We start from the raw sequence: 14,671 nt of genomic DNA, 5'->3' as shown, positions 1-14,671 counted from the left end.
ACACATAGTCTTGAGCTATAGTACTATATTATGTTACTAAAAATTTTTTGTTAATATTTTTTGAGAAAATATTATTCAAGTAGGCTCACTGTAGGCTAACATACTACTATTAAATTTTTTTAACACAGTAAAACAAACAGTATTTTGAGTTCATCTCAACAACCAGCATGATAACTTGATGATCAATCAGTTAATCACTCCAATCTTTATGATAGTAATTGCAATTATGACACAGAGGAAGCTTTACTAAATCCTCATTACATCATTCAACTTTGAATTAACCTTTGACATACAAGCATAAAAGGCATGAATCATCAAGAGTATAATCTGACTTGTATAATAACAATTAAAAAAGACCGCGACAGTTTAGATTAAAATTTTGAATGGGAATGATCATCAAAGATGGTGTACTTGTAAGAGTATCAAATTAAAAATCAAGCTTGAAATAAAAATCATGAATATAAAATTTTAGCTAAAATTTACCTTCATTTAAAAATCAAAAGTATTGCGGTAGCTAGCATTCTCCCATTTAACAATGTTATATTTTTTTTAAATGTATTTTTTTAATGTTTTAATCAATTTTCATGAGACACCACTTCGAAAAATGTATGAAATCGGACTTTTTTTAAATGTATTTTACCATTAGTCAATATGATGATGATATCATCAAGAGCAAATATACAGTAATTCGTAAAAATTGACAATGTAAAATCGAATTTCATAAATTAAAACTGATGTTTTAACATAATTCATGTACAATAGAATATATCAATGTTAAGCAGTAAGGTCCATGCTATTGCTAGTTGTGTGAGTTAAATCAATAATAAAACACAATAGGGCAATATCTGTAAGTAGGATTTTCTACTAATTAATTGAAAATCGTCCTAATTAACACATTAATGCACCTCTCATTATGAAGCTTAATTGGAGATGGCTTTGTAGTGAGAAAAATTTGGTTTTCAACAAAAAAAATCCTAACTGACCACCAAAAACACCAAGAGAATACCATACCATTGCTAGATATAAACCTATTCATAAAATTAACACACTCTAAATGGCTAATTTAATGAATGATTCTGTGTATAAACATACAGTGTGTTTGCATCCATTTACAGTAAATAAAGAAGAATCTATAGTATAAATCATTTATGAATTTGACATAGCTGAAATTTTTCTCTACACAATTAACCAACCTTTCCATTTAATTGAAACAGTATTGCATATTTACAAATACACATTATGCTGAGTAATAACAGTGAATCAGAAAATGCAAAGTGAAGAAAATCAATAAAAGTTACCATTATGTATTCATGGCACATGCTAAAATATACTCCATGCAGAATCTGACATAAAATTACTCTTTCTTACTCTCTGCCCTGCCCTGCTATGACATAAAAGAAAATTTTGAATAGCAAATTTTAAAATTAATTTCCAGTCATAAGGAACTGTACTTTATGACTAATTATTGCAAAGTGTTTCTAATGTGTGTGTTTTTTTTTTTTTTAATGATGGATTGAAAATTACAAGTGCAATTTGAAGGATTCTAATGGCTGTCATTGCATAATTTTGCTAACGACCAATAGCAAATGGCCTTATTACAATTACAGTACTTTGTACTCTATTGCAGAGCAGGCCTCAGGGGTCCCAAGTTGAGAGAAGCTCCGTCAGGGTGTGATTTAACGAGCTTTCGTAAACACATTCATCTTTACCCACGGCCAGCTGACTTTGGGAACACTTTGACAGGGTTAATAAAAATATGCGAATATTCAAATTAGACGAAAAAAAAAAAAATTGTTTAGTGTCACCACCCCACTGAATTTACGACCCAAGGCGGGATTTATGCCGAAAATTTGCTAAGAATTGCAGTATAAAGTTCATAATAAAAATATTTTAAACTAATTAAACAATTGGTTTCACCAAACCACGTGTAATATTTATTGTAGGCCTATTGAAATGATTAAATTTGAATGGAATTGAAAATTAATTAACTTTTGGAACAACTTCCTTTGTTTTGATTTACTTTCTTTATGATGTTGATACCGGATTAAGCTTGAATAATTTATAGCGTACAGTATATTGAAAATAAAAACAAATGAAAAATGCACCTCCCCAGCTAAAGTTTTGTTAAGATGTGATGCTACATAAATTGACAGGTACATTTTTTTTTATTTGGCCTTTAGAGGGTGATGGCTTGGTTGGCAGTCCGAGGTTTTGCTTATTGTCACATTTGTGTGGGAAGTATAATAGTAGTACAGATTTCAGGGAGATTTTTGTGACTTGGATTTTGGAGTCCTGTAACCTACTGTATAGGCCTATCATAGTTTAAGCAACAATCTTGGCATTTATATGGAGTACTTACAATAAACACATAACCCCATCACCACTCATAGGCCTACCATAGTTTAAGTAACAATCTTGGCATTTATATAGAGTACTACTGTATACAACAAACACACGACCCCACCACCACTACAGGAAGAATATTTACACATTTTAATCAGAGTTGCACAACAAAAATAATACTTCATTATATCTATTCTCCGATAAAAATTGGTAAAATAAAAAATTTAAAAAAAATTGTACTATACTGTATATAAATGAATTCATAATGTTGGTCGTGATTTCCGTCAGCAAATAAATTATGTAAACGAGAGGTTGGTTTACCGATATCCAGTATGATGAGGCATTATGGGATGGAATTAAAGATTTTAAATGTTTAATGGCCCACTTAGCTTCACAAATGAATGAAGTACTCTATGATCATGGCGACCATTAGGGCAGCTTCACCGCATATAATTAACTGGTCTAGCACGATGGAATTTCTGCACTACTGTATTTTTCAATTCAGACAAAAATATTATTCAAATTGATATTTTCCATGGCGAGCATCAACAACAAAATCATTAAACTTTCTGTACACCATGTGTAAACTAAAAAACAAAAACACATGGTGTACAGTACGGAAAGATTAATGATTTTGTTATGAATAATAATATCACTTTTTAAATATGTATCTTGGAATTAAAAGGATTTAAAGCAGATGGTTGAATTATATATTTTTATTTTTCATATGCTTTTAAACAGAGAACAGGAAAGTTTATTTGGGTGTATGATATTATAAATAGTGTAACACTGTAATATTGCTTTTGAAGGAAAAATATCATTTTATAAGATTGTGTGTTCCTGTAGTGCACCATCAAATAGGAGAGAATTTCTAAGAACTATCACTACAAATATCAAGTAGTAAATGGAAGTAATGCTGAGGCCATTGATCTGAAAAATCTGATAATAATATGAAATATGATCTGAATCTAATCTATTCCTACAGACATTGGAAATGGTTGTCTCATGGTACAGCTACTAATCAGAATGAAATGAAATGAAAAAAAAAAATGAATGTAACAAAATCTAAATTTCTGCAGTTCATGAAGTAAATTGCCATCATAATACATCTTCCATTTGATAATTTGTCTATAAGTATTGGTGTTACACAAACAGGGATGTACTGTAGCTATATGGTGGGCACCCTTAAAGTTTTCCACCCAGTTTAAAGCAAATTTCATGGCCCTCCACCTACCTTTATTAACCTTCTTGCCCATCCTTAAACTCCAATTATCATTTACTGTAGAGTTTACTATGTTAACACCCATCTACAGTACCCTTAAAATGTCTACCACCACCCACCCCTGGTTTTCTACAGGCTCTACTACAACCCTCACTAAAGCCAACTTACCTCCTGGCTCTCAATTGAAGGCCTACAATAAACCTTATAGTACATTTGCTATCAGTATCGGCCACAACATTATACATTTTGAAGGCACCGTTGGGAAATAATGACCTCAAAAAAGTTGCCTGAATGCCTGTAGTGGAATAAGTTTCAGACTTCCTTAGGTAACCCTACAGTAGGATTTTACTGAATGGTCCTAATAAGCAAACTTAGGGTTGTTTCATTGGTTTGTACAGTATGAGAAATGCATTGCTGTTATTTAATTCATCGTTGAATTTTAATTCTGAATAAACTTAATAATTCAACGCAAAAAGCAAGATCAAATCTACATCAAGTACATTTTGTAGTTCTACAAAGTAGTTATAATATCCATGAAATAGATCTTGGTAATTTCCTAGAAAATGGAAAAAATCTTTATAGTACAGTATAGTGCATCCCTAAAGTAAAGACCTGTATCCTTTCTTGTCAACTGTCTATTGATGACAAACTCCCATCTGAATAATTTGGTGTTGTCGCTACCTTACAATTACATGATATGGGTGTTGCTTTCAGCAAAATTGTTCAGAATATTGATACACTGAAGGATATTAATTTAGTGTGATGTCTGTGATCTCGCTCTTTGGATTCCCCTGATTCACCAGTGGCAGATCCAGGAATTTGAAATATAGGGGCCCTGAGAGACACCTTCAGAGACGGAGGGTCTAGATCATGGTTGGGGCTGAGGTAAAAACAATTTATGATTTTGGCACCTCTAGATGGCCGGAAATGGCAAACTCAGACCTAAATTTAATTACAATTTTTCTTTTTTCTCCAATTACTTAATAATTTCGAAAAATTTAGGGATGTGGTAGGGCCAGCTAGTCCCTACCCCAACCACATCTTCCCACCCCCCATGAATTTGCCACTTAGTACAGTATATGTTTCTTAAAAACTATAATCCATAAAATGCAGTACTGCAGTGATGCGTTCAGTGACCACCACAACTTCGTATTCCAACCGTATAATGTGAATGATTCACTGCTTTCACAATGCCTCACAGAAGACTTGGCAGAAGTAGTGTTTCTTTAATGGAAGAATTAAAAATCATGCTATGGACATACAGTACTCAGCAACACTTACAGTAAAAATTGTATAAATTAAATGCAGCCAATGTGTGGATTAAAGCGTAGTCTCTGTTAATGAAGGTAACGAAAACAGATGTGTTATTGATGATATCCATTTTGCACTTTACTGAACCATAATTACAGTAATTTACTAAGCAATGGCATTCACCGATTATACAGTACTTTAAGACTTGAAAATTAAGTCAACAAATTGTCAGACCTGACTATTGTTTTATGAATCATTGAATCAAGAGCAACTTTGGTGACCTTCGACCAGCTGCTGTGTTTAGGTGTGGCTTCATTGCTAAATAGCGGTTGATTTTTGTGGAGTGTGTATCTACTGATATCTACTAATGTGTGCGATGAAACAACATAGCTTGTCTTTATTCCAAATAAAAAAATTTTGTTTTTGATTGTACAACTGACTTTTTTTAAGACACAAAAACCATGTTTGACGAAAAACTTGGAAGCGATTAGTGAGACAAACTTTAGTTAGTTAAAAACTGGGGAAAAGGTAGAAAAAAAGGGTGGTTACGCTTCGTTTCCCCCAGCTTTTAAATATTCAAAATCTGTATATCTCATTAACCGCTTCCGAGTTTATCGTCAAATGTTTTTCGTGTCTTAATAGAAATATCGGTTGTATACATATCAAAAAATGTTATTCTTCCGGAGTCTGGATTTAAAGCCTATTTTTAGTCTCAATTACGCATAATTTAATGTTGAAGGTAGTGTCAACTTAATACATTACAGCATTTATATCTGGCGCTATTCATAAAGTTCAGATCGCTCAACAAATCATGGACTACAGTAGGTACTGTAATACAGTATCAGTAACTTTCATCTCTAAGAATCTCTTCGTGTCTGAGCTAACCGGTAAAACCAGCACCAGCTATTTTCGTCTGTACACAACGTGGGCTGTATGGACCAATACACCGGAGTACTCCCAACTCTTCTCGAAGATGTACTGGGTTCTTTATTATAGTGCACATTAGCCAATTGTTTACACTCGTTTAATGCGACGCACACATAATTGAAACTATGGCGCATAAAGCTTGATGTATGTACTGAGCATGTCACATGCATGTTTCTTCAGTGGCACTGTGTGTTGCTATGTTTCCTGGATCGCAGACACACTAATCCTTTTCACACTGGATTTGACGTGGCTACAGATTTTTGTAGAATACGCACAGTACAACATGAATATCAGTGCTATTTGTAGTGCGAAAGAATGACAGAATCAAAACTTCAGATGTTTAGATGCATCGATCTTAGTCAATAAAAATTCCATATTTGGGAGTTTGTTTACAAAGAAACACATTCTGGAACATAAAAGCAGCTGGGCAATGGCAATTTTAATGGATTTGGCATATAAAAAATTGTGAGCACTGAAACACTAATTAAACACAAAGAAGGCGCACCAAAATATAAGTACTATAATAAGCACATGAACTACACCAAGCTATCACTACAGTTTAGTGATTCACATGTCCGGTGTTACTATTATTAGTCCAAGATGATTAAACATGCAATAATGTGCAATAATCGACCAGATGATTCATTAGATTGAAATTAATTTATAATATGGAAACGAATGTATAAAATTCAAATACAGAATTTGATATCAGTTTGTAAATTAAGAAAAACATTTTTTTTTTAAATTTTCAATAATATAATACTGTACATCTTACTTTATGACTGGACTTCAATGCAACAATTTTTATTTCCTTTTTACTGTAGTCTACTTGTAATATTTCATCTATTTGGATTAATTTAAGTAATTTTATAAAAAAAATTTTTTTACAGAAAATCACACAATTTTATCCTAGATGATGAAATGTTTCATTTCATTTCCCTAGTAGCTGCGCACAATATTTCAAATACCACATACAACCATAATTTCAGAAATTATCAAGATTTGTCTCCAGAATTCAAAAATTGGTGTCAGTATTAAATCAATCAATCGTTCCAATTATTATTTAATATTACATGCTACAGTCAGCTACTGTAGCACTCTGTATTGTATAGAGCACTTTAAAAATACTTTATTATTATTATCATTATTATTATTATTATTACTATTATTATTATTACTATTAATATTATTATTACTATTAATATTATTATTACTATTATTATTATTATTATTTTAAACTATAGGCTACTGTGCAATCTAACTACTCTACTTGCATGACACAAATAAGGATTTGTGGAAACGAACGAACTGGAGAAAATGAAATATATATGAAGCTGAAAAATGATAAACTTAAAACAGAAAAAAACCTTTTGAATGTTAACAAACATGAAGGTTACAGTAGTTCCTCTGACTGGTTTGTCTGATCTTTGATACCCAGGGACGGATTGCTCATAGCGGTCTTTAGAAGGTGTTAACGCTTAGCCAGCTATAATTGTGGCGTCACTACTGGTCTACGGTTATAAACCATTGCTATACCGCGGTCTAAACAGTTAGGAGTCTTAAATTTTAAAACCTACTCGGAGGAAGGTTAAAACGGTCTTACTGTAAATCATTTTCAACATGGCGTTAAAGGTACTAGACCTGTACAGTAGGTCTAGATCGACAAAAACCGAGAATCGAACGATGAATATTCTGCAAGCTTCTTAGTGTCAGATAAAAACAAAATTCTAATACATGTGCATGTGATGGGCAAGTGTGATGGACGCGTAACAGCACTCTCAATTTTATGTTACCAGGGAGTGCTTGCTTGCGTTTCAAGACTCAAAGTGGTCTACAGTAAGCAAAGACCACTTTATAGCAATGGTCTTTAGTGGAGTGATTTTTAGTAAGAAGACTAAGTGATAAACCGGCCTTATTTGAGGAGTTAAGACTACCAGTTAAGACCGTTTTAAATATAGCAATCTGCCCCTGGATATACTGTACCATTCACAATGTAGAGTCATCTACAGTACTTGTGGCAAAAAAAAAAAAAAAAAAAAAATCTTTTCATATTTTTGGAACATGCAGCATCAACCGACAGGTTTATGATTATGACACTAATGCAATGGTGGAGCCAAAATTTAAAATAGAGGGGTTTGATCCCAGGGAGGGACGTTCACAGATGGAGGGTCTAGCTTTAGGCCGACCATGGTGGGACTCAGGTGAGAAAATTTATTATTGTCACCTCTAGATGACTGGAAATGACACTCTCAGGCTTAAGTTGAATAAAGATCTTGGTGGGAAGGGGGGTGGGGAGGAGGAAAGGGGGAGGAAGAGAGACCCAGGCTAGCTGTCCCCCACCCCTTCTGTATTTTGAAATTTATAATTTAAAGAAAAAAAGCTTTTCTTATTTCAATTTTATTCTGCCCAGCAAATAATACCGCCAAATCTGGCTTCAGAAGAACACTGACTACAAATAAAATCATTTATCCAAAAACAAATTTTTAATTTGTTTTATTATTTATATTTTCCATAAAATAGTAATCTAAGAACTGGTAAATTTTTCATATCAATATTAGCTAAATTAAAATTCAATATTATACATAAACCTTAATTCATATATACTAACATAATTTTAATTGTTTTATACTCATCCATTGGTTTTTATTCACTGCATATACGATGACTAATGTTTTCAGTGATCTTGAGACTGTGTCGAAGATTCAGCGTGCATGAAATTTATGCACATCATTTTGTATGCAACGTTTTAAACATTCTGACATTTGAAAGCAAAGGAGCTTCCCCTTGACAATTAAATTTTAAGCCTGGCCCTATCACCATTGCTATCGTCTGACATTAGATTGTATCTTAAAATACATTTTCTTAATCTTATCTAACAACTGTGATTACAAAACCTACAAATACACTCATTATGGAAATAACTTTATATTATTATATAGAGATTTTATCTTTCTAATGACAAACCTGTAATCCTCCCTCGTGTCTCATTTGTAGAGAAAAAAAACAGGCCTTCAAATATTGTTACCAATGTGAGCTATCTCCGTTTGGTTTGCTCTGGTAAGGACTTTCTTAGCAGCTTATTGAAAGGACGCGGTTGATCGATTTACTTAATACTATTTCGCATTCAGCCATATCTTATTGAAGAAAGTGGCGAGCATTATTTAATATGGAAATAAGGTCTAATCATTCATACATAATGAATGCCGTCCTTAATAATATCGATAAAAAGGTCACACAGCAAGGCAGCGATTGCCATGCTGATGCTGACATACGCAATTCACAGTGCTAAAAACGAAGGTAGTTTATTTTAATGAAATTTCAGATATGTTAGCGTTCATGATTGGAGAAAACTACAATTTGTGAAGACATCATTAAATTTTCAGAGCAGATCGCAGCCACCTGATCGTAGCCCTTTTTGTGCGGGTGGTGTGGAACTGACATCGGTGGGCGGAAGCTGCACACCACACCGCCCTCCCTTCAAAATATTATACTACCATACGGCATCGATTCGGATTTATCTTGGATGATTATCAATCACTAAAAATTACATCGGTTACCGAAAATAATACGATAATACATACCTGTCTTTTTTTAAATAAATTAGTAATGTCCAAACAAAACAAAGTGACAGTTACTCCACACACGAATACTGGATCAAGTGAAGTACCACCTCGGTCGCGCAAAAGTCTCTAAAAACCTTCAGATCAATGTTGGGGCGCCGGGCACCATCAGAGAGACAGCTTATTAGCATAAATGATTGGCGATTCAGTGTGTTTTTAAACTTATGTTGATTAGATCAATATAGATGGCGCTATCACGTATTCCACTTTTTTCCACGTTGCATACACACAAATGATACATTGTTATTGTTAATTTACATTTTGTCTGGTAGTCAAAATAGGCGCTATTTTTTAGCTTGTATTCAGACTAAATTGCTCTTGTTTATTTGTAGTAAATATGTAATTCTAATAATAATTAAACAATAACTAATTAAATGAAAATTAAATGCATTTTTTTTCAATGGTGAATTCCGTAATTTTTTTAAATATTCTGTTTTGCTTTTTCACCAGCCCAGCCGCCCCCCGCCTCCCGTCACACTTAATTTTTCCAGAATTGTAAAAAATTTGAGAAAAAAAAAGAAAATTACATTTAAATTTTAAGTATGAAAGTGCCACTTCCGGCCATCTAGGTGACATATAATCATCGTAAATTGTCTTAACCTCACTGCCCCAATCATGGTGGGGCTGAGGTGGTGATTGGCCCTGATATTCAAGTCCCTCCTTGGGTCCCTTCTATTTGAAATTGGCCTGGATTCGCCACTGACTCTACTTTCACCAACATTTTGATTATCTCTTTCTTTTTCCGCCTTTTCACGTTAACCAAGATTTTGACTTATTTCTGGCAATTGCATTTTAATTGCTCTACTTTTTTCTCTAATATTCTGGAAAGCGCATAAACGGCTTCAGTAGTATGTTCTACTGTACACAATAATTAATGATAATGAAAATAATAATAATAATAATAATAATAATAATAATAATAATAATAATAATAATAATAATAATAATAATAATAATAATAATAATAATAATAATAATAATAATAATAATAATAATAATAATAATAAGTAGGTCTATTACATTGCAACAGATGAAACATAAGTGTGGATTGAGTAAGACAGAGCAGGTACAGTACAACAAGTCATTGATGGCCATTAGCAAGTTGACTGATCCAAATAAAAGATAAAATAATTAATGCTGGGACGAAAATACACATTTCAGTGGAACATGAAGATCCAATAATCTGTATTCACGGAGAGCAGCTTAGCTCAGACGGCTAAACTAGTTTAAGCCACTGGCGTGTGCAATGGAACGTGGAGATCTCTAGTCCCCGGTTCAATTCCTATTGCTGCCTCTCCTTGTGTTTCAGCCGGAGGGCTGAGAATACAAGTTACGATAGCGCACCGTCTTTCGGATGAGACGTGTTAAAGCCGTTGGTCCCGTGCGCACAATGTGATATGGCCCATGTGTGCACGCATTAAAGAACGTACGCAGTAACATTTTTCAGAAAAGAGTAGGGAATGTTTCCTAATGTACTGCCCAATTCACCCCCATGAAGGATCCCACTGGAAACAGTTCTTCAGATTAGTGGGATCATGGGTGTGATTCACACCAAAATACTCCCTAACCAATGCGTCATTTGTATTGATTTCATCTACAAACTTGGAAAGTCAACAACATTTAGGCCTAATAATAAAAAATGAAATAAACATATAAACAGAAAAGGGCGTATACACTGAAAATAACAATCACCGACAAAATAACATGTAAGGTTATTTCAATTTCAATCAATCAGATTATTGGTACTTGAGCCTTATGAAGCTCATGACGCATTTAAAAGCAATTATAATTAAGACGAGCATTCTGCAAAAACATTAAGACGATTACATAAATTAAAAAATTAAAAGCTTTCTTAATGCCTGATGGGGTAGAAATATCGGGGTCAAGGGCCAGGTTGAAAAGAGACTGAGAAATGTAAAAAAAAGCCGAGTAACGGTGAGAGTACAAGCAGCCAAGTGCACTGTTAGGCTGTTTTGAAAGGTTGGGGACATTTCGTGAGTCCACACTTACCTTAGCCTGACCAAGGTTTGGGGCTGAGGTTTGAAAATTTGAGGGAATTAGTACCTCTAGATGGCCATAAATGACGCTCTTATATAGTAAAAAGTTCATCATTATCTCATCACCATTATAGTCAAAATGAAGCGCCAACAAATATCTCATGATCTGTCAGCGATTTTCGGCAATCAGAGACCTAATTAATCGATGTAACATAGAAAATAAAACTTAATTGTCTTTGATGTATTAATTTACTTTATGCCCATTAAAAAAGTATTAGTTTATCACCCCTCCCTCATCCCTTTGGGGGAATTCAGATATTTTTTTTTCAATAAACATATAGGGCCTATTGTTAAATAAAAAAACTGTCATTTTTCCATCTTCTTTCACACCTGAAAAGCTTAGGATTTCTTGCAAATAGGCCTATACTGGTACAACAAAAACATATTTTTTAAATATAAATATGATTCCATCTTATGAATTTTTATATATGACTGTGTCCATAACCATTGATTTAATTGTAAACATTGGTAAAATGGAGGCAGGGCTAGTTATAAAAAAACAAAATAAAAAAAACCCCAAAAAACCTCCCTCCCTCATCAGTTTTTATTCTTTAATAGGGGTGATAAATTAATTTTTTTAAATTTTTTTATGGGTCCTTACCTATTTCATGTGCCGAAAACCAATCTTAACTTTACACGGTTTTTCACATAGGGCTCAAATTATAATAAGGCAAGCGCATTTGACTCTTGTATATAGGTAATTTACCCCGGCCCTCCGACGATCTGAGTGTTTTAAGCTAGCTGTTTTAAAACGATTTTATTTTATTTATTTATTTATTTTATTTTTTTTTTTGTTTCTTGACACAACTGGCAATTGTTTGGTCCGATTTACGTAGGAAAGAGAAATTTTAGGTGAATTGATTCTAGAACGAGACAAAGAAAGCTCTTTAACAGTGGCGTCACACGGAGTTTGTGGGGCTCTGGGGTGACTGTTATTGGGGGCCCCTCTAATAAGCGACGAAGGGACCGTTAAGTTTGCGAGCGGAGCAAACAAGCACTGGGGCCAGAGGGCCGCGTATTGCCCCTGGTCGAGGTCCGAGGGGGTTCAGAGCTTATGGCATTTATAAGCCGTTAACTGCGTTGTCAGAGAACATAGAATGGTAAAAAAACTGCAACGATCGTTTACATGATCCCTGAGATAATGCATATGATGATGCCAGGCCCAGGGGTGGCGCCAGGATTTGCCCGACGGGGAGGGGGGGGAGGGCGATGCCCTGACGAGAAAAGCAAAGTGGGCGTGGTCGAGCTTCGATTAAAAAGTTTCGAAATTGGTCCAGGGGGTGAAGCCCTCGAAAATTTTGGGGTTTCAGAGCCTTATTTTATCGATTTTAGAGTCAACTAATATGTAGAAAATACATATAATTTTTTTTTCTCCCCGACGAATTGTGCTTTTTCTCCCCGACGGGGGGGGGGGGGGATGGACGCCCCACTGGCGCCACCCCTGGCCAGGCCAGTGAATTATCAATGTTTAAAACTGTCGGGGCCCCATTGAATGAAACTATGGTATTATAGTTTATATTATATATATTTTTTAACTACAATGTCGGGATCCCTCGTGCCTAGGGGAACTGGCTTTCCGCCCCCACCCCGGTCAGCGCCCGAGCGTGACGCCACCAGTAATTACAAGCTATACTGCATGACCGTTTTCATATCTCTAATAAAACCAAATTCTTCTTACTTCAAATAGGCCTATAGATCCCCTAAATTCATGATAACTCCTTACCGTCCCGCACGCGATGCCATAAAGTTCGTAACTATGTGAAGCATTGTATAGATTACCAAACAATATATGCACAATATTAGTGGTGTGGTTCCCGACCTTTTGCATTCGCTGACCCCCAAGTCTAAGTTTACTCATGGTCGATATTCCACTAATAACATGATAAGAATAGAGGATGATTCGCCACAAAAGTACTTTAAAGCTATAGATAATTATTGATTAGCAACACGTTGTTTATCACATTGTTGAAAGAGAAAAACCTAATCATAAAATATTGGTCTAAATAAAGGCTTAGCGGACGCCAATATTTTTCACGCACCGTTTGCAAACCCTTTTGACTAGACAGAAACCCATTTTCGCGGACGGACCATTGTACTAAGCATATTTAGACCAGGATTAGCATACCGTAAGTCTATTTCACCATTTTATGTGATATAAGCAGGAAAAAACGGATAAGGAGAAGGTATGACACATTCTGATAAACATAATATATTTTTATAGGTGATGTCACCGAACAGAAATTATACATAATTTGAAAAAAAAAAAAAAAACCCAGGATATTAGCTTCAAATTGGTTATTCTATTAGTTTGATCCAAGGCCTTCTGATTAATATACAGTCGGCTCTGAAACAGGGTACTTATATTCAACTCCTCCTTTCATGTAAAAAAATACGGATTTATTGTGAGAGAGGCTGAATATTGTCAAGTGACACAAATAATAGTAGTGGAATTTTGTTGTTGTTGTTGACTTTTTTTTATACTTTGTTTTGCAAACTTGTTTCAGAGAGGTTGTCATACGCCCAGGGCTTCAATTCGAGGTTTTACGTTATATAAATTAAAATCATGGATCACCACACAACACTGCACTCCACGCCTCAGTGATAAGCACACCAAACATAAAGTAAGATAAATTCAATAAAAAAATTTAAAAAACACACAAAACGAATAGGAGTATTAAATTTGTTGTTTATATAAACAAAATATGATAATAATTGATGACATAACAGAGGCAGGCTACCAGTGTTAATAAACATTAATTCAAAAATGTAATTTTAATTACTGGTATCAATCCAAATCTTGTTCTACCTCAATACACATACTGTTAATATATATGGCAGTACATCTTTAAATTACAGGGTACCTGGTAAACCATGGACTATATTTTTATTTTATTCATTTCAACATTTACAAAAAAAAATATGGTTAGGTGTGTCGAGGGATTAAAGGTGAAACCACTGTCACCAACATGACGCGCTACACCAGCACATTATAATAATAATAATAATAATAATAGAAGAGTAATAATAATGACAATAACAATAATTACTCAAAACCTATAGATTTATAATTTTTAAATTTACCTTTAAATGCATCACAACCAGCACAAGTAAATGCATTCCTGTACTAATGTGGAAGCCTATTCCACATTCGAACAAATCTTGTTGGGATGAAAAACTTGGTTTCAGAACTAATGTGCTTAAAAGTTAAGATTATGTGTTATTAAAAGTTAATTTACTTAAAATAAAACAGT

General features: G+C 34.1%; 1 protein-coding gene across 3 annotated transcripts in view; it reads right to left on the bottom strand.

The window, feature by feature from the left end:
- Positions 1-9,484, bottom strand: part of LOC117101079 (ras-related protein Rab-3) — a 44,197-nt gene extending 34,713 nt beyond the window's left edge. Inside the window, exon 1 of one of the 3 annotated variants that reach the window (XM_033240955.1) lies at positions 9,325-9,484. Coding sequence is in view for 2 of the 3 variants with exons in the window: in XM_033240962.1 (XP_033096853.1) it covers positions 8,708-8,731 (24 nt within the window). In the remaining variant the exon portion in view is untranslated. Of the gene's footprint in view, positions 1-8,707; positions 8,859-9,324 lie in introns of those variants that run through there. The other 2 variants (XM_033240962.1, XM_033240950.1) reach the window with 2 other exon arrangements.
- Positions 9,485-14,671: the final 5,187 nt, after the last annotated feature.

Source organism: Anneissia japonica, unplaced genomic scaffold, assembly GCF_011630105.1.
Source record: "Anneissia japonica isolate Jap-2015-1 unplaced genomic scaffold, ASM1163010v1 scaffold904_len716149_cov161, whole genome shotgun sequence".
Lineage (NCBI taxonomy): Eukaryota > Metazoa > Echinodermata > Crinoidea > Comatulida > Comatulidae > Anneissia > Anneissia japonica.
This window is presented reverse-complemented; position numbering and strand designations above follow the sequence as displayed.